The 27,158-nt window shown below is 56.7% G+C and overlaps 1 protein-coding gene across 3 annotated transcripts; it reads right to left on the bottom strand.

Annotated features, from left to right (window-relative positions):
* Positions 1-542: 542 nt before the first annotated feature.
* LOXL1 (lysyl oxidase like 1) lies at positions 543-24,707 on the bottom strand. 3 transcript variants are annotated; one of them, XM_019736051.3, is made up of 7 exons: positions 23,269-24,707; positions 9,538-9,646; positions 6,626-6,763; positions 5,967-6,123; positions 5,315-5,410; positions 3,611-3,726; positions 543-880 (listed from the first exon to the last, which is right to left on the bottom strand). In XM_019736051.3, exons 1-7 carry the CDS (start codon positions 24,401-24,403, stop codon positions 874-876), a joined length of 1,758 nt encoding a protein of 585 aa, XP_019591610.3. In that variant the 5' UTR covers positions 24,404-24,707; the 3' UTR covers positions 543-873. The 3 variants fall into 3 exon arrangements, 2 of the variants coding, with proteins under 2 accessions (XP_019591610.3, XP_088652966.1); XR_012494867.2 differs by having other exon boundaries at positions 5,315-6,123; positions 23,269-24,550; XM_088796840.1 differs by lacking the exon at positions 543-880 and having other exon boundaries at positions 3,607-3,726; positions 23,269-24,550.
* Between the last annotated feature and the right edge of the window lie 2,451 nt (positions 24,708-27,158).

Genomic DNA, 27,158 nt, shown 5'->3' on the forward strand with positions numbered 1-27,158 from the left:
CCCATGGGAAGCCTCCACCTTCCCCCCAGGCATTGTCTCACTAGGTGTGGCATGCACCCCTCTCTGTGCCCTGTGAGTTCTGAGAGCAGGAACTGTGTCTCATTCTCCTGCGTGTGCTCAGCCCTAGCATGGCCCCAGCATTCAGCAGGTGCTCAATACGTGAACACGTGGCTATTACAGTGAGTGATTGCTTATGAGAGCAGGGGTTGGAGGGTGGGAAGTTGGTGGGGAGTGTGAGGCTGTAGGAAGAGGGGTGCTGGAGGATGGGGAGGCTGAGCAGAGGAATGGGTGGGAGCAAGAGTCCCCCCCCCCAGGGGGATCCCCTTCCCACACAGTGCGTTTGGCCTTGGGGTAAACCCCTCGGGGTTTCCACAGGAGGCTTGATGCCCTCGATGCCCTCTTGGTCAAGCAGTGGTCCTGAGGGGTGGGGGTGGCTGCCCTTACGAGACTCTGCTAGGGGAAGCAGGAAGCCCCAGGGCGTCCCCTGAGCCCAAGCCAGCTCTGGCCAGCCCAGCTGGCAGGCCACATGCAGAACCGCAGAGTAGAAAAACCTTGTTTTATTCAGCCCAGGTCTGGGCAATCTTGCTCTGTGGTATGCCCAAAATATAAAAAATAAAAACCAACAACCGACAAAATAACGCGGTAGAGAAAAGTTAAGTACGACATAGGGCCTGGCATCCAGAATCCCTGTGGTTTCGGTCCATGTTCGCTCCCTGAGGCCGGCAGGGAGGGATGTCCCTGTGTCCCACTGCCCCTGCCTCTGGGGGTGGGGGCTGTGCCCCTTGGGCCAGGTTTGTCCTGGTGGGAGGCTGCCTGGGGAGCAGGACCTGCCTTGGGAAGTGGGGGTGTTGGCTGTCGGTCCACCCTCTCCGATCAGGATCTAAGGAGAGAAACAGAACAGGTCAATGGTAGGCAGAGGGGCAGGCCCTCACCTCACTGTCAGCAAGGCCCCCGCTGCCTCCCCAGCTGAAGGCTTCCCCTGCACAGCCCAGACCCCATGTGGAGGGCAGGCACGGGCCTCAGTTTGCCTCAGTAACCTGGGCTCGGGAGAAGGGGTCCTCAGCCCCATGTCCCAGAAGGGGGGTGTCATGGCCTCCCACCCAGGTACTATCTCAGGACCATCCCCTCCCTGTGCTGTGAGTTTCAGATTGTCTTGTTTTCTAGGCAGAGCTGCTACTGTCTGGAAATACTTTCTTTCTAACTCAGTACTTTTTTCCCCCAAAACCTCCTTTTTCCTCTTCGGAAACAAGATTGAAACCCACAGGCGTCAGTCCCGTGGCCTTTCTGGGAAGGCTCCTTCCTTCCAGCTTCCTGTGTGCTGGCCCAGACGCCTGCCTGCGGTCAGGGTCACAGAGACGCTCTAATAAAACCTGAGCCTTTCCAAGCACTTATGTAAAAGGCTCAAAGGGAAGGGCCCACAGGCCCCAGGGGAGGTGGGGAGGGAGGTGCTCTGCTTTGCTGTCTGCCTTGTTGAGGGGCCTAGCCTGTGGTGCTGCCTGGAAAAGGGAGGCTGTTTTAATCCACCTTCCCCAGCAGCCGGCAGAATAAGAGGGGCTGTAGGCTCCCTGCCCCACTGCATGCCCCTCAGCCCCCTTTTTTCTTGTATGCTCCCTTCCTTCCTTCCTTCCTTCCTTCCTTCCTTCCTTCCTTCCTTCCTTCCTTCCTTCCTTCCTTCCTTCCTTCTCCTTCCATAGAATGGCTTCCCAGAACACTTCTGCCATTTAGGTAACCCCTAAATTTAAATGGCTAATTGAGACAGGCCCTGAGGAGTGAGAAAGGGCTGGAAATACAGGCCTGAGAAAGAGCCATGCTGCCAGGGAGGGGCCAGGAGTCAGTTGTTTCAAACATACTCTATGACCTGAATAATTCTGATATATTAAGTTGGTGCAAAGGTAACTATTGTTTAACAGGTTAAAAATCATTGCAAAAACCACAATTACTTTTGTACCAACCTAATAATTCTGCTTATGAGGAACCTAATCTCTGCACAGAACTAGAGGCTGTTGTTCTCATTTTTAGTATACATGGTACGATGGGGAGTGGAGTCTGCTTCGTGGTAGCACCCAAGGCTGAAAGAGCTTTCTCTAAATGGGTCTTGATCCTGCTCACACACTGAGCCCCGACCCCGCTCACACGCTGAGCCCCGACCCCGCTCACACGCTGAGCCCCGACCCTGCTCACACTGAGCCCCGACCCTCCTCACACGCTGAGCACCGACTCCTCACACACTGAGCCCCGACCCTCCTCACACACTGAGCCCCGATCCTGCTCACACACTGAGCCCCGACCCTCCTCACACACTGAGCCCCGAGCCTGCTCACACACTGAGCCCCGACCCTGCTCACACTGAGCCCCGACCCTCCTCACACACTGAGCCCCGACCCTGCTCACACACTGAGCCCCGACCCGCCTCACACACTGACCCGACCCTGCTCACACACTGAGCCCCGACCCTGCTCACACACTGAGCCCCGACCCTGCTCACACACTGAGCCCCGATCCTGCTCACACACTGAGCCCCGACCCACCTCACACACTGACCCGACCCTGCTCACACACTGAGCCCCGACCCTGCTCACACACTGAGCCCCGACCCACCTCACACACTGACCCGACCCTGCTCACACACTGAGCCCCGACCCTCCTCACACACTGAGCCCTGACCCTGCTCACACACTGAGCCTTGATCCTGGTTACACGCTCCACCTGTCAAGCATTAATAAGCATCCACTTTTGGGTAAAGAGGACTCTCTGGGCCTTGGAATCTCTGCTGTTCATCCTCCAGCTGAGGGATTAAAGCTCTAGGATTTTGCTGTCTCTCCCTTTTTTTAATGCTAAAGAGTTGCTTTGACCTGATCAAACATTTTAAACTCACATGTAGTGGGGTGAGGTTTCTTTTGCAGGGGGCCGCTCTGCAAAGTACTTCATGGCAGGAATCAGGAGAGAGGCTGAGGACAGCCAGCATGAGACAGTGACAGCTGAGGACCCACCCTACCCAGGAGCCACATGCCAAAGGCCTGGGCTCAGAGCTTATCAACTTGACCATGGGCCCAGCGACCAACCATGTCTCATTCCAACCAGAATCACCTCTAACCTGGGACTGTTTAACTCAACCCACTTGATAAAGACACTAATGATCATAGGTGCCATTTATTGAGTGCCCCTGTGAAGGGTTCTTGAATGTGCACGGATGTCAAGCCTTTAAATCCTCCTCACAAGCCTACGTGGGATATAAACAGTGGCTATTGTACAGTTGACAAAAGCATCTCAGAGAGGGGAGGTGGAGCTGTCCAATGTCACAGAGTGAGGAAGTTACAGAACTAAGACTGCAGAGCCGCGCATGTCCACTCAGCGATGCTGCCTCTTGCTGGTTCCCACACGACAAATCTTAGGGAGCCACACCCCAGATCTACACGGCAGCCTGAGCCCCACCACGGGAACACAGCCTGGGGCTGCTGCAGACAAGACTCCCCCTGCCCTGCCTGTGGGCTGGGCCCACCTGCAGCTGTGTGTGGCCGCAGAGGTGAAAAGTGCAGGTATCCTGGTGTGTGTTTCACGTGGCCTGGCTTGTTCCCGGGGCAGGAAAGGGGTGGAGCAGGCGAGCACTTACTGGACAATTTTGCAGTTTGTTGTAGAAACATAGCGGCCTGTGTAGTGGATGTTGCATCTGACCACATTGTTGGTGAAGTCGGACTCCAACACAATGTACTTGGGGTTCACATGCACCTGGAGGAAACGGGCAACAGAGGGAACGGGACCTGGTCAGAGGGGTGTGTCTCACTTGGTCACCAGGCAAGGTGGTGGAGAGGCAGACAGACAGAAAGAGGGAGACGGGGAGGTGGAGAAAGACTGCGTGAGAGGTAGGAGGTAGGAGACAGATACACTGATGGAGAGGCGCGGAGAGATGCAGAGAGACAGAGGGAGGAAAGAAGAGGCCGCCCTAGTTAAGAGCACATCAGGTCACCCTTATCAGAAGGTGGGAAACTTCCCCAGGCCAGTGGGCTCCGCACAGGGCATTCAGGCTCAGAGAGGTTGAATCACTGCCCTAGGAAACACAGCAGGGAGGGAGGGGCCGAGCAGGGCTCCCATGCCCGGTCTCCCGACTCCGAAGCTCACACCCTTTCACCGCATACGTGCCCGGCTAGATGACCTGCTGAAGGCCTGTCTCATGCCAGGTGGCATCCTCTGCCTGGAGCCCAAGATGCCTGACACTCACTGAGAGGGGCCAAGCACAAGCTGTGCTTTTTGTCTGAAGAAAAGCTGTCAGGACACAAGGAAGCCTTTTCAATGTTGGATTACTGGGGGGCGGCTCACGGGGGTAGGCTACACCCAGCTTTATTTGCGGAACACTTGAGATCAGGTGGGAGGAGGCTACTTTTAAATCCTCGTACACTCCTTATGGGCGCGAACTGCGTGTTGCTTATGTGCTTGGCTCTGCAGGGCCCATAATTCAGAGGGGCCTTTGTACAGTCTGTGAGTGGATGCACGAGGGGAGGGCAGAAGAGCCTGGACAACCTCGGCCCCGGGGGACATGCAGCAGGGCCCCCCGAGCCTGCTGAGAGGTGCTCAGATGAGGCTGCAACAGCTTCCAGGTAGCTGAGTTCTGAATATGGCCGCCCCAGCAGCCCATTTCATGCAGGTTAAAACCGTTTCCCAAGCCTGTCTTCACTGCTCTTGCTTCACTGAACTTCAGTGTGGAGCAGCAGGTCCAGGGGGACCTGGCACAATGTACCCGCCCTCACTTCGTACCTGGGTGGAGGAGGCTGATTTGGTTCCCCAGATGAGGTCATAATGGCCCGGCCCTGGTAAGCCTGCACAGGGGTATACCACGTGGGGCGGTGTGTCCCCACCGTGCTTTTCTACCTGTTTCCTCCCAAGGGACGGGGTATTGGAGTGAGTGTGCTTTGGAGGTGGGGTTCAGGCTGGAAGGGACTATTGGTCACAGGAGTCCCTGGCTTTGCAGGGGTCACTGTGAGGAGCTGAGTATCTCTCTCAGACGGCAGTGTCCTCTCCCAGATGGCCTGCCCTGCCCACAGACGGGGGATGGACCACATGGCTTTCTACGTACTCTGTCACTTAGGAAAGACAGAATCCCCACTCTCTGACACCACCACACCTGGGCCGAGGGCTCCTTGGTGTCTTTATGGAAAGAGGCTGTATGTGCCCGAGGCTAAGACCTTCATGGGAAGGGCAGACCTCTGTGTGAAGGCCCAGGATGCTGGGGAGGGACACAGCCAGAGGCTGGAGTGTATTTCAGAGGTGGGGACACTGACAAGAGCAGCAGGCGGAGGGGGTGCCCAGACCAGGGGCCCACCTTGAGGATGTAGTTCCCGGGCTGCACGTCAGTGATGTCAATCCACTGGCAGTCGATGTCCGCGTTGTAAGTGTCATAGCAGCCTGGGCTCAGGCCCTAGGAAAAGGCACAAGAGTAGAAGTCGGGTGTTGCATCCTCCTCAGAGCCTGGGGCCTCCTTCCTGTGCTTCGCCCGACCCCGGCCCAGGCAGCTGCTCGGAATGGGGCTGCTCCTGCCTCAGCCCATCGGTGGCCTAGAGGGATCAAATGAAAAAGGGGGCATGCCTGGGAGAAATGGGTGGAGGGGCACATAAAGGGACAAACAGGCAGTACAGATGGCCACTCTGTGATGATGGGACAGATGGAGAGAAAGGTGGATTTGGGTGCACAAGTCGGCAAACAGAACACCATGCCATCCTGACTTTGTTGGAATGTTCCTTTCTTTCCAAGAGAAGACACCTGGGAATGAAGCAGGAAGGGGCCGGGGGCGGGGGTATGCAGTCCCCAAGGGGCCCTTTAGTGGCCTGAGGACTGACGAGAAGAGCCTCCTCTGGATGACCTGAGTGGCCAGAGCCTTGGCCAGAGCCAGGCTGCACAGCTGTCCACTCCTCCAGCTCCATTGGGCTGGGCCGTATCCTGCACCCCTCGCCCCTACCCTGCTTCTCTAGCCCAACCTGCGTGTGTGAGGTGCATGCGTAGCGCTTGAGGTTGCCGAAGTCGCAGGTGCTGTCCTCCAGGCAGAAGCTGGCCTTGTGGCCCTCGGCCACCTTCTTGCCTGTGGCTGCATCCAGCAGGTCATAATGGCTGAACTCGTCCATGCTGTGGTAATGTCTGGAGGCAGCGGACAGGTTGGGGGAGAGAGAAGAGGGCCTCGTCATCCCAGGGCTTCCCATCCTGGCCCCCTCCTGAGATGGGCTCAGGTGACCCGGATGTAACACAGCCTCCTGACCAGTCTGGGCTCCTGTGTCCCCTGGGTCCCTGTGTCCCACAGGGCGGCATCTCTGTGTCCCCACCTAGCCAGGTCACCCTCCCCTGCCAGGGCTTCTTACTTCCTTTTGGGCAGCCACTGATACCGGCCTCCCTTGGGCAATGCCCTCGTTCCAGGCAATTTCATCCCTATCAAGACTGATCGTTCCATGTCTCCTGTTCCAGCCCAGCTTTTGCTAAGGCTCCTCTGAGAAGCCCTTGCCCCGCTGATGGATTCTTGGGAGAAAACAACTCACAGGGCCCTCCCACCAGCACCTGCCCCTCCCGAGCACTAATGTGGTGGGGAACTGGGGCACAGGTCCCCCAGTCCAAAGGGAGGGCAGGAGAGGCCGCTGGCCCCACTCACTGGTGGCAGCTGTGCCACTCCCAGGTGTGCCGCGGCCGGTTCGGAAGGAAGTCTGCTGTGCCCTGGTTCTTCACACGCTGGGGGAAGCGCAGTAGTACCCTCACGTCGTAATCGGTGGCCTCTGGGGCGTAGGCTGTGCTGCAGGGACAGACGGGAAGCACAGAGTGGGGCTGGGCACCATGACCCCGAAACCCAGAATGGCCGACTTATCCCTGAAGACGCTGGCATCTGACCCCCTGCTCTGTGACGGAGGCTCAGGCCTCTCCCCCTCTTTCCACTCTGGGGCTGGCAGCTGTCACCAGGGTCAGGCCTGACAGTGGGTCCCTGATGCCTGCAGGTGACTCTCAGCTCGGAACAGCCCCTGGGGTGGGGCCATTCAAAATCTTCAGAGGTCTTTTTAACAGTAGCCCTCCCAGGAGATTCTGACAGTCTTGCCTCCTCCAGACGGAGCCCTGCTCGTTGACTAAAGCGCTGTCTCAGGGGTGGGCCTGAGAAGCAGGTCAACATCTTCGTGTCAAAGCCTCTTCACTCTCCTGGTCCTGTTTGCCTTCCGCTTCCCCACGCACTCGCACTCTGGGCTCCAGCTTCCAACACTGTTTTCCAAACAGACTTAACTCTTCTGCTAATCTACACATTTGCTCAAGCTGTTTGCCTGACCCAGAACTCACCCAACCCCTAGGCCAACTCAGGCCACTCCCCCAGGAAGTCGCCCTGATTGCCCCACTGAAAGGAATGTGACTGCCTGTGAACTCCGCCAGCATGGCCTGCAGCACACCCTGTTACACAGACCTCACTCGGTCCCTGTGACTGGGCCACCTCTCCCTGACTGCTTGTGTGGCTTCAGGGCCAGCGCCCTGGCCTTTCCTTCAGGGAGCACACATCTGGTGCAGTCCGTGCTCACAGTTCACTCATTGACCCCCAGTTCCCACCTGAGATGGGCCCCTGAGAGTTGTCCTGAGCAGCTTCCAGGCACGTCCCTGGACCCATTAAGGTCTGGGTCGTCAGGCCAGAGGCAGGAGGTGGCCAGCTGTGGGTATTAGCTCTCTCGGAGAGGATGTCTGGACGCCAGGCAGTGCAGGCTCCTCTCTGCCAGGACATACGGCCCTTGGCCTTGTCTGGGGGAGGCTTGGAATCCATCTGTGTCTGGGTTGGAACAAACATCCTCCTTCCCTCTGCTGAGCTCAATGCTGCCCTTCTGTCCGGCTCAGCACACCGTGGGAAACCATCAGGGTCTAGGTTCTAGGCCCAGCTTGGCCACAAAATCGTGGTGAGACTTGGAGCAAGTCCCTTCCCTCGTCTGGGTCCTGCTGGCTGTCTGCACTCTGGCACAGCCGAGCCCACACTCCCGATGATCTCCGAGGCTTTGTGCTCCAGGGCTTCAGCTTTGGCAGGTCTTCTAGGTCTCACCCTGCGCCCAGCTGCCTCTCAGGCCTCAGCCCTTGCTGACCTCTCCCCTCTGGCCGTATACAGCTCCAGCCTGCAAACTGCTCATGCTAGCCCCTCCTCCCACCCTGCTGCTAAACCAGGAGACCCCTCCAGGACAGGGCCCGGCTGTCTCTTCCCCAGCCCATCCAGAGCTCAGGTCTGGACACAACGGGATGCTCCAGGAAGATGGAGGGATAGTTGGGTTTTGACTCAGATGCCTCAAAACTCAGCCTTCATGGATTGCTACGGAGACTGTGAGTCCCTCATGCTGGAGGAATCAGCCTAGTAGCGTCACCACTGTCTTCTCTTCCCAGGGACCGCTGGGACACAAGGCCTGAATGCACAGGCCACAGGCCAAGTGGCACTCAGCGTGTGGTCCTAGGGCTGTTGCCAGTCTGTAATGAGATAAGGAACTCACACCAGCATGAGAATCAATTACATCACTAATCACACTTTTCAGTTCAGCTGACACATTTTTTTTGAAGCCAGACTTTCTCAGTGGAGGAAGCAGTGAGCTGAGTGACATCCTGGCACAAGCTCCTTGTTACAGATAGGTAACAGCTGTGGTCAGCTACTCTGAGTGGCAGTGGACTAGAGGTTCCCTACGTGAGACAATGTTTAGATTCCAAAGGGGTTCCCAGATACTAAGAAATAAAAGTAAATAAAGAGTTCAAATGTCAAAAGCAAGTAATGAAGAAAACTAGGTGCTTCCGGCATAGAGAACTGTCAACAAAAGAAGTATGTCTGTGTAATCTTTAACTAGTTCTTTTAGCACAGGACGATGTCCGCAAAGCATACATATTTGAACAGAATATTCGCTGTTAATAAATTTAGAAGCCAGCTCTGCAGGAGGCAGAATCGCCTCGGAATAATGAAGAGTTGGCTGTGTTCACCTTCTGGGGTCACGTCAACTGGTCTTTCCCCTCTCTGGTGCCACACACAACTGAGGCTTCTTTGCCACCCATGCATACTGGCCCTGCTGTGACCCAGGCAGACAGCCTGGGTCAGCCACAGCCACACTGTGAAGGTGGCCCATATTCTGGCCCCATCCTGAAGGCTCGGTCCCCCCAGAGGACTTCCCCAGGTCCTCGTGGAAGCATTGGCAATCTGAACTCCCCATGAGGAAACTTCTCATGAGGCAGCTCGGATCGGAAAAGTTTTAGTTCCTGTCATTGCACCTCGGTTTCCTGATGGGGCAACACAAACCTTCAGGGCTGGAGTGAAGATTCAGGCCACAGCAAAAGGAAGCTCCCTTGTGTAGTGATGTGTTCAGAAATGATGGATAACAGCTTGTTCCCTTCCCCTCCTGACTCCCTTGGGGCAGGCAAGGCTCACAGATGATGAGGGCCAGGTCCTGAGAGGCTCAGATGCTTGGCCGAGGTCATGCAGATTGCAGGCAGCCTGGCAGCCTGGCCAGCACACATGTGGGTTCTGGGTGACTCCCAGGGACTGTCCCAATGCTCCAAGTTTCATCCTTAGCTCCTTACCTGGCCAGGCATTTCTCCTCTGCTGCACAGCGCAGAGAGTACAGGTGGGCTCTCTGGACGTAAGTGGATGCTTGCACGTAGTTGGGGTCCGGGACCAAGTCAGGGAGACCTGGAGCGGGCAGTGGGGGAAACGGGGATGGAGCAGGGGAAAGAGCGTGACATTAAGGAGGGTCAGGCTGGCCAGAGACCTCCCCAGCCCCAAATACCCTTTGTCATTCTCCTTCCTCTATACAGGCCGTCACCATCGTCAGGAAGCCTCCCAGCCTGAGCTAGGTGTGGGAGGTGAACCTTTCTGCCTGGGTTCAGGTGTGGGTCAGGGAGGTCAGGGAGCTCTGGAGCTCTGTGCTGTGGGAGCACTGAGACCTCTTGGCAGAGCTGGGACGTGAGCAAGAGTGGGGGACAGGGTGGAATGTGGAGCCAGAGAAGAGGGAAGGGTATTTTTTAGGGGAACGGCATGGACAAGGGCTTGGAGGCAGGACTGAATGAACCCGGTAACTTCCTGGCAGAGACACTTCCCTGCACCTCCTTATTCCCCAGTCCTCTGCACCAGCCTCCACACACCCTCTGTTCCTCTCGTCCAGCATTCTTCATGAACTACCAAGAGAGCCCTGGGTTTCTGGCCCCAAGTGGGTCCCAGCAGGCTCATGGCAGAGCCAGGTGAATGTTGGCTGGCAGAAGTGGAGGTGGGCAGGAAGGAAGGGGCTAGGAGGAAAACACGGCCCTAGAGCAGGCTGCTGACCGGGCAGGATTCTCAGCCTGGGCGCCCGGCCAAGTTCCTTTCTTCCTGCCATCTGCCCCTGGACCACCATGTGCTCCCGTCTGCAGCCTCTGGCCTCCAACCTGAAGGGCATCTGGCTCCCTCCCCTAACAGGGCGCAGGGGAAGTCTGGAATCTGCTCCAGTTCCTGTGCTCACTTGTTCCCAGGATATCCTAGAGCCTGGGTCTGTCCATCCTGCCTTCCTTCCCCTCAACCCTTCACCAAGCATTAGTTCCAGTGAGGAATTAGCAGAAACCAAACTCAGGTGTCTAGACCCCATCTGCATGAAATCAAGAAGCAATGACCTTGATGCTGGGAGTGTGGGGGTGCTGGGTGGGATGGGTGGGAGGTGGGCAGACAACTCCAGAGCCCTGGGCTCCATCCCAGCTGGTTCACTGACTTAAAGGAGACTGGGCCTGGAGCCTCTACGTCCCCTCCCGTCTCAGGCTTCGGGGACTCTGGCAGATAAATGATGAAATGAGGCTGTAAGTTCCTCCCAGTTTCTTTCAAGCCCTCTGTCCTTGGGGGCCAAGCGAGGTAGGGGGACTTGAGTCACATGGCCAGGTTTCCAGCTCCCTCTCCTTGCTGCCAAAACCCTTGTCGGCTTTTAGGTCCAGAGATGAGGCAGAGGAGGGGGACGCTGGCACCTCAGCCTTTCACAGAGGTGTCGGCCTGCACACCACCCCTCACACACACATACCTTGGGATCCCAGACTGTGCTGCTGCTCACCCGGGGCCCAGGCCTCATGCAGGGCCGGGGCCAGGCAGCCAGCGTGACCTCACCTACTCGGAATGGAGAGAAAGCTCGGAGCACAAGGGTGGGTGAGGATGAGGTGGCTCCTGGCGGATGGGGGCTGTCTTGGCCAGCCGAGGGCCCGTTACGCAAGCCCCCAGGAATGCCTGCAATCATTTCCCCAGGGATTCTCAGGCCCTCGAAGCAAGGGGCCACCTCGGTGCCACGCCGGCTCTCACCCACTGTCCCTGGAAGTCTTTGCGGGGACGTAAGGAAGACAGGAATAGTCCCCTTCCCCAACACCAAAGCGCCTTTCCTTCAGCACATGTGGGGGTGGGTCAACTGGGCCTGAAGCCTCATGAGACCCACCATTTGGCACCAGACAGCCGCCTCCCCCATCCCAGGCCCGGTTTCAATAAACACTGCACAGATGGCTCCACAAAGCTTTCCTGGCCCGACCCTTCCTCTCTAGCCCATTGCATGAGTTAGCTGTGCCGTCCAGGGAAGTTAGAAGAGCCAGCCAAGTAAGAGGCCAGGGGTATTCAGGGCCAGTGAGGGTCAGTGCCGCTACTCTCCTCTGACTGAGCCCTGACCATGGTCATACAGAGCCTGACCCTGGTCAGACTGAACCCTGACCCGGGTCCTAGACTGAGCCCGAATCCTGGCCACACACTGAGGTCTGACACCTGTCAACAACTCTGAACCTCAGACTCACTGCTGTTTGTCCAAATTACAGACTAAAGCTCAGTACTTAAACAAACAAACAAACAAACACCTTAAAAGGAGTTGCTTTGATGTCACCAATCCTCTTTGATTGTAGCTGAGTGGTGTGGGCTTTTTAAAAATAAGCTCCAGAGCCATGGGGGAGAAGCCGTTGTGTAGTGCTACATGTAGGCATGTGGGAGAAAGACTAAGGACAGACAGACACCTCAGAGCTGCTGATTGCAATGTGAGCCCTGACCCTGGTCATCGATGATCTTCCTCTTATTGTTGAGCGATCTCAGGTTCAGATGGGTGCCTCCTGCTCCAGGAAGTCTTCCCTGATTGGCCTCTGTGAGGCAAGCTTCTTTAACGATTAGCGGCTTAATGCAGTCATCCCTCAGTATCCAAGGGGGCTCGGTTCCAGAAACCCCCACCCCAAGAACACCCAAATCTGCAGATGCGTAAGTCTCTTAGTCGGCCCTCTGTATCTGTGGGTTCCCCAGCCCCAGAAACGGAGGGCCAACTGTAGTTTTCTGTTCCAAACATCCACAAGCAGCTCCTCACGCTGTGCTCCAGGACACCAGGGCGCATGGAGGTGCTGGAGCGACCTGAGGCTCAGGAGTGCAGCGCAGCTGCCCAGTCACAGGTCGAGTTGGGGCAGCTCTAGGAGGAGACCCCAGGCCCCGACACACTCCCAGGACTCCTCCTCATTCTTTTTATGAAAATGAACTTTTTTGAAATTTTATCTACATACAGTCAAATACACAGGTTTTTGGTGTACAATTTGGTAAGTTTTGACAAAATGTATACACCATGTAACTATCACCACAATCAAGCTGTGGTTTCCATCATTCCTGAAGGTTCCCTCCTGCTCCTTCCCTGTAAATCCCGTTTGCCCCTCCAGCACCCCAGGTAATCATTGATCTGCTTTTTCATTACTTTAGTTAATGCCTTTTCCAGAACATAAACAGAATCACACCGTCTTTATCTTCTTTTTGCTCCACATCTCACAGGGGCTCTGTGACGCCCCCAACTGAGTCCCCCTTCCCCCCCCATCAGCCAAGCTCCACCCTGTCACACATACATTGCCTCCCAGAAATCTGCTGGAAGAGAGCCACCTTTAGGCCCTGTACCCTCCTCCCCACCCCCTGCTGAGGTCCCTGGGAACAGCAGGCCCCCTCCCTCTGCTGGTATGTTTTTCCAGGAAGGAACAACCCCTCCTTCTCTGGCCTGCTCTCCCAGGAGGCACAGTCAGAAGCCAGGCCTGCAGCGTGGGCTGTCCGTCCCTTCACAGGGTCTTGGGCAGGGGGCAGGTTGTGTGATGAGAGAATGCTTGAGCAGGGGTGTGTGGAGTAGAGGCAGGGGTACTGGTCTGTTGTCTCTGGCTTATGGGGTGCAACCACACCCTCCAGGCTGGATTGGGTGATGTCCAGTTACAACCAGACCGTGTGCTCACCCCCCCCCCCACCTCATCCCAAGAAGACCCTGGAGAGGGTAATGCTTAGTCAGAAGGCAGAGAGAACCACCAGTCACGGGGACATAATTTTGAGGAGGGGCTGGGATCTCTTATCCAGAATGAATGGAGTCATCCAGTTCTTGGACATGGCACTGGAGACTCTATTAAGTGGGTTCCATTGAGAAGTTTTCCTGGAGACTCGTTTTCATAAATGCAGAAAATGGAATTAATCATAATTCTCATTTCAGAGCAAACTAGTCATTATCATCGGTCTTTGCGAGTCCCGTCTCTTGTAGTAAAATTTGTTAATCTTCACCCTCACCTCTGACTGTTAGATATGTCCACAAACATCTGTGCCTCTGTGTAAAATCTGCCGTGCGTATGTATTCTTGAAATATATAAATGATATTGTCTTACAATCGCATTCTGTTTTTTAGGTTCTCAGTCAATGTAAACATTTAAGATCTGTCTAGTTCATTGCTTGTCATTGCTATAAATAAACAGGCTTCATAGCGTGCACCCACAGGCCAATCTCGCCGGTCTCCTGGGACGGACGCCAGGGATGGGCTAACCACCTGAAGGCTGCCTGGGGAGGCTTTGTCACCATCAGCATCTCAGGAGGCAGACAGGAACCTGGCTTCTTACCAACTCTGTCCCAGGCCTTCTGTGTGGCCCTGGGCAGGCCTGGCCCCTCTTCAGGCCTCAGTGCCTCCATTTCTCCAGATTCTGATTGTCCTCTAGCCTACTCATGGCCTGGAGCCCTGGGCTGCCCCTCTGTGGGCACCCCTCCATACTGACCACGGGGTCGTGCACACAGGGAGTCAGGCTGCACAGAGCTGGGCCGGAGTGGGGGGGGCACTGAGTCAGAAGGCAGCAAGGGCCCCTGGGCTGGCCAAAGCCAGGCTACTTGGCTAGGGAGGAGCTGGGTGGAAGCGTAGTGGGTCCCAAGGCCCTTCCGCAGGTGGCTGCTGGTCTGGGAAGCCCGTCAGCCTCTGAGGGCCGTGTCAGACCTCCAGGGCAGTGAAGTCACAGAGTCAAGGACAAGGCCCAGCTTCTGCACGCTGGCTCGGGCCCGGGAGCTTCCTCTGTGCGGGGTCCAGGCCCCTCACAAGGTGCTCAGGCCAGCCTGCCCCACCCTCCACCCAGCCTGGGCCTGGGCCTGCGGCTGGTCCACATGCCAGCCCATGGGAACCTGGGACAGTCTTCCCTTCCCCTGGCAGGACACAGGCTGGGCCTTCTCGGTAGTAAGACTCGCAGGCGAGTTCACCATCTTGTCCAATTCCCTGCTGTCCAGGTCCCTTCCCTTTTCAGCTCCCCCATGTGGACAATGGGGAGATTGGACTAACCGGTCCTTGAGCATAATTTGATGGCTCCATAAACACTTGGAGATTAAAATACTTTTCAGGGGATATTCAGTCCATTCCCCAGCCTTGGGCAAGAGCCCAGGACCTCTCACAACCTCTACAGACTATCCTTTAGCAGCCAGGAAATTCTCCCACGTCTGACCTAAATCCTCCTGCCTTATGAGCGATCTGTTCCCTCCTGCTCAGCGGTTCCTGGAGGCTGCCCAGTGCAGAGGGCCTGCGGTTACATTCCTGCCACTTGCCCACACCTCACCTGTTTCCCTGTTGGCTTCCCCTTTTCTGTGGGTTCCATAAACCTCATCTCCTTGGAAATCTTCCCTCCCCAGGCCCTCTGCTCACAAGAAGCAGATGAAGGAGAGTGGAATGCAAAACAGCCCCAGTCCCCTGAGCCTGGTACAAGGATAAACAATGCCCAGCAGACAATGGGCAGTGGGTGTGACACACGTGCGCAGCGGGTTGTCCTGGCTCCCTGAGCAGCCAGACTCCAGAGGAGCCCTAGGTAGGGAAAGCAGGGAGCTGAGAGCATGGCCTTGAGGAGCGATGAGCTGAGAGGGCCCCCGGGGTGGGAGCTGGCAGCTCCGTGCCCCATGAAATTATCATCTAATAATCAGGACATTAAGTTGTCAGCAGCAACCCGGCAGAGCCAAACGTGCGTGACAGGCAGGCCGGCAAGGTGGCAGTGGGGTCTGCGCCCCACTGTGAGGGGCGATCCCAGCCCAGGCAAAGGCGCTGTGCTAGCCATGAAGCCAGCCCCAAGCCTTCCATGGCTCCCCACTGCCCACACAATCAGCCCAGACTGCTCAGGGTGGCAGCCACAGCGTCCTTAACCTGGCCTCCCAGATCTCTTAACACTGAGGATCAGTAGACAGCTCCCTAACACACCTGACATTTTCTGCCCCCGCCTCTGGTGCTGTGGTGCCCTTGCCTTGGAATTCCCTACCACACACACACACGCACACACACGTACAGCCCAGCTCTGCCCTCACTGGGGTACAGTTTTTAGGCCCCACAGCTTCCCCTGTCAGTCCTGACCACCCCTCTGCCACCGCCCTGCCACCCCTCTTCCAGCCCATCTGCTGCCTCCACCAGACTGGGAGACACTGTCCGGTGGCAGAGATGGCCTCACTCCTCTCTGTGGCAGGGCCCAGCTCAGAGAAGGGCATCTGTGAGTGTTCAATTGAGCAAACCACCCAGGAAGCAGGCCGGGGCTGAGCTGGGAGGCGGCCGATGCCAACCTTTGGGGAGGTTAGCGACCTTCCTTGCCGGCCAAGGCTTCTGCCACCTCCCTGCACACCTCACTGACCTGCACCCTTCCCAGTGTGAGCACAGCCTCTACCTCTCCCGGCCTCCCGCCCTTGCAGGCCCTGCTCAGGGCACCTGCCCCACCTCCAGAAACCTTCCTGGATGTTTTAGGCCTCTGGGCTCCCGCCCTGCCCCTCAGATCCTTGCCTGTGACCTTTTTCCATCTCAGCTTCTAGCAGCTTCACCCTTCTAGCTGCACAGGCCATAAACCTTTACGTTATGCCTGACCCCTTCTCTTTATCTTACACCCACGTCCAATCCATCAGGAAATCCCTTCAGCTCTATCTCCAAAATACATCCTGAATCTGACTTCTACCACCTCCATTGTTGTCTCCCTGCCCAGCTGCCGTCATCTCTGCCTGAATCTCTGTACCAGCCTCCTCGCAGTCTCTTACCTGTCTCCCCACTGTCCACTCGCAGCACAGCTGTCAGGGCCTCTATTTAAATGTCACTTCTCAGCTCAAACCCTGCAGTAGCTCCCCGATGCAGGAGAATCCGAGCCAAAGTGGCCACAAGGTCTTCCATGGTCTGGGCCTGTTACGTTTCTCACCTGTCTCCTATTATGCTCCCCGCTCCCAGGCCACTGTGCTCTAACCACACTGACACACACTTGAAACCCCCAGGGAACTCTAGCCTCAGGGCCTTTGCACTGGTTGTTTCCTCTATCTGGAATGCTCTTCCTGCAAATAGCTGCATGGCTTGCTCATTCCCCTCCTTCCAGTCTCTGTTCAAATGTCACTTTCAAGAGGCCTGTTCTGACCACCTTTGCAATCTGCCCCCTCTACGCTCCAGCTCTCCCTTACTTATTGCTATTGTTTCCACAGTACTTACAACCTTTGATTATTTACCTATTTATTATGTTTACGCATGAAAATACAAGACCCATGGGACAAAAACTTTGTGCGTTTCTTTTCACTAATGAATACCCAGCTTTAGGCCACTGCCCAGCACACAATATTGTTGAATGGCTGAATATCCTCATGAGGTGCTCAGCCAGACAAGAGCTCCTGGGAGTGGGTGGGGTTCTCCTTTGCCTGCTCCCCAGCTGCAAGCCCAGACCTCAGGGTACAGCAGGTCTGGGAGCTGCAGAGATGGAGGTGGGCTTGGGCCACTGCATCCTGTGTGCCTGCCTTCTTGCTGCTGGGCTGAGACCTCAGCGAGACACGGGTAGGTCTGGGGCATCCCTGCACTCAGCTCATGGCCTGGCACCTATACACCCATGGGGTGAGCATGTTCACAAATCACTGCACCCCATAGAGGGTCTGGTGCCATCTGCCTGTATGAGCACAGATTTCATGACCAAACAAAGAATGGGACTGATTCCAAAAGTCCTTTTTTTTTGGAAACAGGATTAGCTTTGGGGTTGGAAAACCTGTGGTATCAGTTGTCTCCTGAGCAGGAGGAAAGGTGGGTTGTCTCTCGAGGCTTTTGATGGCACAGGTTTTTCAGGCCTTGCCTTCCTAACCTGAGTCCCTTCCTGCTCTGGCGTTCTGACACCAGCATTACCCATTTCCAGGTGATACGCAAATGCCTGATTTCTGAGTGCCCATGAGCAAGCGGGAGAAGGACCCTGGCCTGACCCTGGCCCGACATCTGAATGCAGACACAAAGGCTCTCTGGGTGCGGCTGCCTGTGGTGAGGAGGCTGCTAGGGCAGGGCAGGGCAGGGGACCAGACCTGGCCGCTCATTCCGGCCTCCCGAGCCCAGCCAACTGCTGCTCCACAGGAATGCCTGCATGGGAATTAGAAGCAGGTGTGGGCCGCCTGGGCTGACCACCCTCCTCCCCTCGCCCTTCCTCTCCTGCCATTCCAGCCACTGCCCTGGGGACTTTTCCATGTGTTCTTGGCTTGGACAGGAGTGGGTGGACTCAGGCTGGGACTACTGGGGAGGAGGGACCCTTCAGAGCCAAGAGGACATTGAGACGGGGGCTCTGGGGTTTGGAGAGAGGGAGGAGGGGGACGAAAGGCCAGGACACCCAGGTCAAGTGCGGCGGGAGCCTGGTGCCCACAGGCCCTGATGATGTCCCACCCTGCTCTGCCACCACCTCCAAAGGCTCTGTGGGGCCTGTGGATGCGAGACAAAACTCCAAATGTGGGTTTTCCAGGGGGTTTAGACTTGAGAGAAACAATGAACGTGAAGACATACCCTTCCTTCCCTGAAGGCAGTCAGTGGGCTAGAGAGTCAGCCTGGATGCAAGCTTGGCCACTGATGAGCTCTGAGACCTCAGATGGGTTACTGACCTTCTCTAGCCTCGGTTTCCTGGTCTGTAAACTGAGGGTGATAATACTATCTATCCCACAGGTTGCTGGGGGGATTAAGAGAAAATGAAAATAAAATACCTGGCATAGTGTCTGGTGCATAGTAAGTGTTCAATAAATATCCGCTTCTATTATTATTATTTAAAATAGGAGCTGTTTGTTCTGGCAATGATGGCCCAGTTTGAGACCAGGGGAGAGAAGATGTGACCTGGCAACTGGATGAGAGAAGAGGCAGGAAGTCTGCCTTAGATGAGGCTGCCAGGACACCACTTGTTTGTTCCCACACTAGTGGCATTCGACTGCCTTACAGGGAATTAGGAAGAAGACCCAGGTCCCTCTCTCCACTGCTCACTGGACCCTTTACGACAATTTCCTCTGCCTGAAGACTCCATATCTTCCTGAAGGAGCACCTGAGGCAACTTCAGGGAAGGAGGGAGGGGTGCTGAGCTGTGATTCTGGCTCTTCCAGTCACCACTTATATGACCTGGGCAAGTCACTTAACCTCTGAGGGTCTCAGTTGCGTCATCTGCAAAATGGGAATAATAATAATACCTCGGGTTGTTATGAGGATTAAGTGACCCTACTTGTAAAGTTCTAAGAACAGTGTCCGGCACTTAGGAAGCAGTAGATAAGTGTTTGTTAAGTAAAGGTCCTGGAGTCTGGCATGAGGATGGCAAGGCTCTAACACCATCCTGCCAAGGGAGTCTTCACTTCCAAAGCCTTCACACTCACTGGCCTATCTCACCCTGTCACACACAACCTGTGCTTGGAACAGAGATGACTATCAAATGTCTGTTGAATGACCAAAAAAATGAGTGAATAAATGAAGTGTGCAGGGTATGCAAGAATACATAAAAATTAAATACGGGGTATACATAAAAATTTTAAAAATAATAATGTATAACAATTAAGAACTCGGGATGGGGAAGTCATGCAGACTCAAATCATGGTTCTGCTACTAAGAGGTTGTGTGACAATTAGCAAGTGGGCCTGTCGCCTTCTATGAAATGGGATGAATAACTACCTGGTTCATGGGGTGGCTGCAGGAACTAAGAGGGGTGATGTGTAAAGTGCCCTATAGATGCTAGTGTAATTATCTTGCCCGCTGCAGCTGGAGGAACAGAGGCCCAGGGAGGGGAAGTTGGTGGAGGAGGTCCAGGCTGTCGCCCTGCCCACCTGGAGGAGGCAGGGTGGGGGTCCTCCTAGGTGGTTTCTGTGCAAAGCAGAGATGACAGGCTCGGTGTGAATTCTGGATCAGCTGCATCCAGCCTGTGAGATCTCCCTAAGTCTACGTTTTCTCATCTGTACCATAATGTCCAACCTCTCTAGGAGGCTGTGGGGGTGAATAAAATTACACACTTAAACCGCTAAGCTCAGCAGGTGTTCTTCAGCAAATGGCCACGTTGTCACCATCATCTCCACCTTGGGACTCTAATTCGGGATGCTTGCTGTGGGAGGCTGCTTCCATCCTTCCCTGTCTCTACTCCCAGCCCTGTGGAGGTGGGTAGGTGACCTGGAGGGGCGGGGGGGGGGGGCAGGGCGCCAAGGCCATTCTCAGGGACTAAAGGGAGTCTGACCTCTTGGGTATGAGGCACTGGATGGAGAGGTGAACACCCCAGAAACACCCCGTGTGTGCAGGGAGGTGAACCCTCTAGGTCTAGGTATAGCACAGTCCCCATGGGGGCTGTGGAGACCTGAGAGAGGGACGAGGTGGCGGGGAGAGGAAGGAGGTGCCTCAAGGCTCTGGAGCCACGGGCATTCAGATTTTGTCCTGGAGGCATTGGGAGCCACAGAAACTCCTGAGCGGGAGAGAAACATGGCCAGCAACTCGGGGTTTATCTGCCCCATGTGTAGGATGGACTGGTGAGGGAGAGGCAGGGACCAGGGCATCAGGGAGGAGGCAGCCACAGCTCCCTGCTGACCTCCAACTGGCTGTGTGAGGGCAGGGATGGAGGATTCATGCCAGGCAAGGCTGGCACAGAGATGCCCTGAGAGGCTCCATGTAACTTTCACAGGGTTGTCAGAGCCAGTAAATCAGGCTAGGGGTGTAAGGGAGAGGCCCTGGGAGAAGAGCCGTGGTCTTCTGGGGCTGGCACTAAGACCACCAGCTCAGAGAAGCTGAGGCTGCGGGGAGGACGGAGCAGGGGCAAGGAGGCCGGAGAGGGGGGTCTGGTCGTGGGAGACAGACAGTGCTGAGGACACAGCCGGGCCTGGGAAGCAGGCGGCCACCCTCCAGGCCTCTGCATGGATTTGCTGAGAGCCAGGAGAATATGTGACTCTCTCTGGGCCTGTTTCCTGGTCTTCTCTCCAGTTACATGTTGCAGAGTTGGAGGCCTTGGGCATCCCCCACCCAGGGTGGGAGGGAAGAGGGTCCAGGCCCCTCAGGGAGAAACTGGGTCCTAGAAAGGCGCTTGGAAACCACCCAAAGATGGCGGGACGAGGGTGGTGCGCACATGTGTCTGGTGTTGTGAGGACACGTTCACGCCCACGCACACAGGCTGCCAGCGCCCTGCTTCAGACCCCTGGGTGTGTGGCCAGGAGGAATGAGGTCAGCCTCGGAGAATCCGCCCTGGACTCCCACACCAGGCTTGGGGGTCTGAGCTCAAGAACAAGACTTGGACTTCTCTGAACAGGGATTTTCCATGGTCCCAGCCTAGTAGGGTGGGGATGGGGAACCAATGATGGGCGGGAAAGTAGTGCTCCCTCTCTGAGCCCCAAACTGGCCCATACCCCCAACAGTCCCACCCACACACCATCCCCTCCATGACTAGGGGAGGGTGCAGATGGCTCTCCCTGCAGCAGTGCTTGAGCAGGTCCCCTGAGTCCCCAGACCCTGCCTGGGGAGGCTCCTCCTCTGGGCTCCCCTAGCCCATCCCCCCAATGCCTGCCCAACTGCAGCACTGAGGTATGCCCCAGAGCAGGGCCTGGATTTGGTGCATACCAGGATATGGGGCCTGGCCCCTAGTATCTACCTTCAGGGGAGAAATGTCTTTCATCCAAATGAATTGTGGGGCTCAGGAGCAATGGCCAGAGGCCCTGCCAAGCACCAAGCACCCCCAGTCCAGCTATAGCCTTGCCGTGGTTGGTCCCCCTCTGAACCTTAAGAACTACAGGCCAAAGAGGGGCCCTGGAAAACCCACTGGCTTGGAGCACAGATGTCCAGTCCCAGGCCTGGCTCTGCCAGCAGTGCTGTGGAATTTGAGGTCTCGGTTTTCTCCTCTGCTCAGAGGTTTGAGGGGGGGCGGTTGGCTGAGCCCCACTCTGTGGTGTTGCATTCTAAGAAAAGCTACTGCAAAAGTTTAGCACCTTAGGGGCGGCCGGATGGCTCAGTTGGTTAGAGCGTGAGCTCTTAACAAAAGGTTTGCTGGTTCAATTCCCACATGGGATGGTGGCCTGTGCCCCTACAACTAAAGGTTGAAAACGGCAACTGGACTTGGAGCTTAGCTGCCCCTCCACAGCTAGTTTGAAGGACAACGACTCGGAGCTGATGGGCCCTGGAGAAACACACTGTTCCCCAATATTCCCCAATAAAATAAAATAAAATAAAAAGTTTAGCACCCTATATGTCTTCTCCTGCAAGGAGTTTTCTAGGAGCAGCTGAGCAGCTGACGCTCAGCTGCAGGGTCCCGGTGAGAATGAGGGTGGCTCCTTATCATATCATATCACAGAGGGCCCTCTACCTTACTCCTGCATGTTCTCACACTGCGATTCAGCGCCCAACTTGAGGGCTATGCCTCGGATGTGAGGGGGACACTCCCTCGCCTAGCCTTGGGTTCCAGCTGCCCCTAGGGAAACAGGAACGCCCCCGCCCCCCTCACACACACACCCCCTTACCCCTGCTTCAGCAGCAACCTGTCACCCAAGGTCGGTGTGGCTGAAGACAAGGCATCAGTCCCCATGCTGACAGAGGCAGAGGAGCTAATGCTGGGGGTGCAGCACCTGAGCCCCTGGACCCCGAAGACCTCAGTTCTCACCTGGTGGGCCTGGCACAGTAACCTTGGTGTGGAGCAGGGAATCTAAGAGGTAGGGCAGGAGTGGATTGCATGGACAATGGGGACGGAAGGAAGGCTGCCCCCTGCACTGCGTCCTCGTGTGCAGATGGCTTGGGCCTTCCCAGGTCATAAAATCACCCACACCCCACCCACACCCAAAAAAGCCAGAGGGAGGCCCATCCACAGCAGCCTCCTAAGATTCTCACCCAGGGCCTAGACTAGGATGAGCTGTGTGAAGTGAGTGAGGCACTGGCCTGGGGTGCAAAATTTAAGAGGGTGCCAAAAAACTCAGGAACCAGATAAGTAATATTTCATGCAATATTTTTAAAAATCAAAATTAATGCAAAGAAGTCTAGGATGAACAAAACATCAAAATTTCAAATAAAGAGAGCATCAGCATTGCTGATTTTTCTGTTTGCCGTAGGCTCCAATGTGGCTTGGCATGGCACCGTTACTGATTCTATTTAAAATTGGGATATTTTGTTCATGATGGAATGTTTTACATTATTTTGCTCTGAAAATGCATTAACATATTACCTACCTCAATGACTGAGTTTTTTGGTACCCCCTTAAATTTTGCACCCAGGCTAGTGCCTCACTGGCCCCTCCAGTGTCCCTGAGAGAACTCTTGTCATCTAGTCTGGATTCCTAGGGCAAGAGCTTCTCCTCTAACCTCCTGCTCACTGGGGCCAAGCTCATGGCGCCCAGGGACCAGGAACTTGCCACATCTCCAGAGGGATCCTATAAGGCCTTTCTGACCTGCGTTATCCCTGCTTCACCCTGTGAGGCTGGCATAGGGGCATCTCCAAGGGTGGAGGACATGCCCTGATTGGAATGAGGAAGAGGCAGGGAGAAGAGCTCCTTCCCTTTGTCCCCAAATGACCCAAACCAGGTCTGGAAGGTGCTTCTTCCCAGAGCCCCCTGCCCCCAAGCCAGGGTCAGAGCCCAGGCCTGCCTGGCCAAATCCTGGCACCAATGATGTGTAGCCAGGGAAAGGCTGAAAGGTGGGATGTGCGGGGCTCCTGATAGGGGGGTGGGGGATCCTTAGCAACGCAGGGTGCTGGGGGGGTCTTTGGTTAAGGACGGAGGAGGGTCTGGGCTCACAGAGCGGTTCACCTTCACCAGGGACCAGGAGGACCAAGCACGGGGTGTGGGGACAGTACTCACCTCGGCCGTTCTGGGTGGGCCGGTACACGCTGCCCACGCTGAGACGGCCCTGCTGCGCGCCGTTGCGCTCCCCCACGGCCGGGGGCGCATCCGAGCTGCGCACCGGTAGGTATGGCGGCTCCACCACGAGGAACGGGGGCTGCGGCTCCACGGCCCTCGGCGGGACGTAGGCCTCGGGCGGAACGTTGGCATAAGGCGGGTACCAGCCGAGGCGGGGGTCGCCGCCATAGGCGCCGCCGTTGCCCTGAGCGGCGTCGGGGCTAGGGTCGGGGTGGGCCTGCTCGGAGCCCGCGGCGCTCTCGTGGTACAGGCTGTGCGAATAGCGACGGTCTAGGCCGTCGGCGGGCTGCGGCGGCGGCGCGTAGGGCCTCTCCGGGGCCGGGTAGAAGCCCTGCGGCGAGTACTCAGGCTGCTCCTCGCCCGCGCCGTACTCCTCGTAGCGCGCCCGGGGCTGGAAGGGGTAGACGACTCCCGCCGAGGCCACGGCCGCAGCCCCAGCGCCCAGGCCGCCGCCCGCGCCGCGGTAGTACACGTAGCCCTGGTCGTAGGTCCGCGCCACGGGATCATAGGTCTCGTACTGGCTGACGAAGGGCGCCTGCGGGTAGGGGAACTGCTGCGGGAAGGAGGGTGGCTGGCGGTAGGAGGTGGCGGCGAAGGCCGAGGCCGAGACCGAGGAGGTGGAGCCCCCGTGTTGGGAAACCGAGGTGCGGGCCCGGGCCATGCCCGTGCTGTCCCCGACGGCCACCTCGCGCCAGTTGTCGGGCACCTGGCCGAAGCCGAACGGGTGCCGCGCTTGGCCGCGCACAGTGTCTGAGCCGACGCGCCCGGGCAGGGGCAGGGAAGGGGCCTGCCGCCGCCGGGGGCCTCCTTGGCTGCGCCGCTGCGGGGTCTGGGGGGCGCCCGCCAAAAGCACTCGGGAGCTACTCTCGCCGCGCTGAGGTCCTGCAGGCACGTACTCGGAGCCCGAGTTGAGCAGGCTGTACACCTGCCCGTTATTCTCCCACTGGATCAGCTGTCGCCAGCGCCCCGGGTCTGAGCCCTGTCCCTGCTGGGCCTGCTGCCCGTGCACCAGGACGCAGAGGCAGGCGCCCCACACCAGGGCTCCCAGCTGCCAGCCGGTTCGGGCCAGAGCCATGGTGGCCCCTCTGCAGAGGCCTGGCGGACCGAGAGGCTCTCAGACTGTGCGTGCTTCTCTTCCCACGGCCTCGAGGACAGGATGGCGCCTTGCCTGCCCCAGCTCTAGCTTTGTCCATCCTGGCCTTGGTCCGAGCGGGAAGGCTCCTCCGATGACAGCATTTCGAGGCCAAGGGGTCAGGGCAGGGCAGGGGCGGTGCCCAGGGCTGCAAGAGGCTCTCTGCAGGGCACCGGGCAGGACCGCCTGGGGGTCTTACTGGGGCAGCCGGGCACTGGCTGCCCGCGGGCTGGCGCTTTCCCACTCTGAATGAATAAGCAACAGGCTGGGAGCTTTGGGAGGTTTCGGGCAGCCTGGTCCGCCTGCTGGGGTCTCCTCCGCAGGGCCCTATGGCCCGCCGGGTTTTAGCTATGTGGCCTGTCCCACAGCTGCTGTGCTCCCTCAGTGCCTGGAGCTCCCAGCCAAGCCGCAGACCTGCCTCTGAGGAAGGGAATGAAATAAAGTGTAGGAGGGGTCCTCTGGGGACTCAGACTTGGGAAGTGGGGCCCAGGCAGGCTAAACAGGGCTGGGTCGGGGGAGTCAGCACCACCCTGGCCATTTCTCTCTGTTTTGGACCCAGACTCCCCTGGTCTCCATCTTACTTACTGCTTGTGTGGGCTTGAATGAGCCCCTGACTCCTGTCTGCTCCAGCCTCTCCCCAGGACCCCTGGGCTCCAAGTCCCCAAAGCCAGGGCTAAAAGACACCCTCCTTGGGGAGATGCCGAACCCCAGCTGAACCACCCTCTAATTCTGGACCTCAGGTGCTCCTCAGTTTCTTGGGCCTGAGTATCGAGGGGCTGGAGCTTCAGCTTTTTGTCTCCTGGCATACCTCTGGGGCTTACTCTCCTGGTTTATAGACTGGGCGTATGCCCTGTGCTGAATAGAACTTGTGAAATCATGCGAGAGATCACCTTCTCACACATTATGTATGGTTTCTGCTCTTGAGTTGACATAACCTGGAAATATCCTGAGTGTGCACATGAATAAAATGAAACCCAGGCCTATCTGATATGGGGTGGGGGTCGTGTCACTGGCAGCATGGTTCACTGTAAGTAGAGAACAGCAGAAGTGGAATTCAGGAAAATGGGCCCAGGCCTGTTGCTGTGATTAAGTTGCTGGGTGATCTTGGGCAAGTCCCTTCCCCTCTCTGATCCAGTCACCCTATCTGATCATTGGAGGATTAGACCAGATGGTTCCCAAGAGGGCTTCCGGAGGTTCTCTGTTTCCTCTGGGGACAGCGGAGAGAGGAGGGGTCCTAGAAATTTGAACTTTGGTGTCCAAGAAATCTCACTCTGAATACCTCTTCTGGGCTGCCTTCTGCCTTCTCCAACCTTGCTTCTGGGAACTGGAGAGCAGAAAACCCCCTCTGGTGCTTATAAACCAAGTAGAAAGACCCTGCCCTTAACCTGACCCCTGCAGATTGCCCTTCTACTTTGGGAGCTCCTGGAGCCCACCTTAGGAAGACACAGCCAGAGTGGACATTTCTTGGGGATCCTTGGACCCCTTCCCCCTAGCTAGCATTTGTTCATCCATCACACTGTGCTTTAGGATGAAACTTGGTTCAGGTGACTTGGGGCATCTGTCTACCTTTAAATGCTTATAACCTAGCCAGCATCCATTCAACACTGGCCCCTCAGCTCTCCAGTGTGGAGTTTGGTTTCAGGCTCCAGACAGGACTCCTGCAAGGAGTGACTAGTTTGGCTTAGTACACAAAGCCGCCTGCGGAGCCAGCTTACCCAGGGCCGGGGCCTGGAGGGTTAAGCCTTCCTTCCCTCCTGCCTGCCCCCTGCAGTGCTGGCCTCAGCTGCCTGGAATCCCTGGGGTCCTGTAGGGCCCTCCCGCTAGCCAGATGGGCAGCAGCGCCAGGAGAGGAGGAGGTGAAGTGGAAACAGGCCTCAGGGTACCCCCAGGCAGGAGGGGAAGGGAAGAGGAGGAAGGGAGGGAGGACAGAAGCAGGGGAGCCCCACTGGCCTAGAGTGGAGAAGGCAGAACCCCTTTTCTCAAGCCAGGCAGGGGGCAGGGGCCACCTCAGGGCTTTTGAGCAGTGGGGAGATCAAGGCACAGGCCATTATGCTCAGCTGGCCTCTAACTCAGAGCCAGCTCTTGGCATGAAACCCTACCCGCTGCTGGCTCCCGCTCCGCTTTCTTTCTTTTTTTTTTTTCAATAAGGTCGAATCAGAGTGAGTCAGAGAAGCCAAGTTTCCTGTTAGGCTCTGTTTGAATAAACTGCTCTGAACATAGTTTGGGCCTCTGCAAAGTCTTCCAGGGCCAGGCTGCCAGGCCCTGCCAGCTCCCTGCTGAGAATGGAGACCTGAGGACCCAGGATGACTGAGCCTGGGTCCTGGCCTGGCCACGGCCACAGCCCAGGAAAACCAGTTAAGCTGTCAGAGCTTTAGCGTCTTCATTTATAACCTGGGGGCAATACCTTTCTTGTGGCATATTTGGGAGGAGGAAATGAGAGGAGTATGGAAAGTGCCCAGGCATGTAGCCACTATTTTCTTTTCTTCCTTCGGACTGGTGAAAGAAGGGGGGAGTTCATCTCCTAAGGGTGTCTCCTCACCCTCCTTCCCCCCTCTTCCCTTCCTGTTTATTACCTGTCTTCAGCATCCTTCCTTGCCCAAGGTGAAGTTGAACAAGGCAAAGCTCCTCCCCTGGGGCCTGTCCTCTTCCCTCCAATCCATGCCCTTCCTTTGACCTTTTTCTCCCTTCAGTCGGGTCT

The sequence above is a fragment of the Rhinolophus sinicus genome, chromosome 3 (genome assembly GCF_057876585.1).
Source record: "Rhinolophus sinicus isolate RSI-liver-muscle chromosome 3, RSI-T2T, whole genome shotgun sequence".
Taxonomy (NCBI): Eukaryota; Metazoa; Chordata; class Mammalia; order Chiroptera; family Rhinolophidae; genus Rhinolophus; species Rhinolophus sinicus.

What these genes read in the sequence shown, in the direction of transcription:
- LOXL1 (XM_019736051.3), bottom strand. Translation starts at nt 24,403, where the DNA reads ATGGCTCTGGCCCGAACCGGCTGGCAGCTGGGAGCCCTGGTGTGGGGC. An exon ending in GAGGAGAAATGCCTGGCCAG is followed by an intron (nt 6,764 to 9,537) that starts GTAAGGAGCTAA and finishes CTGTCCCTGCAG; the next exon opens with CACAGCCTACGCCCCAGAGG. An exon ending in CCGGGAACTACATCCTCAAG is followed by an intron (nt 3,727 to 5,314) that starts GTGGGCCCCTGG and finishes CGTTTCCTCCAG; the next exon opens with GTGCATGTGAACCCCAAGTA.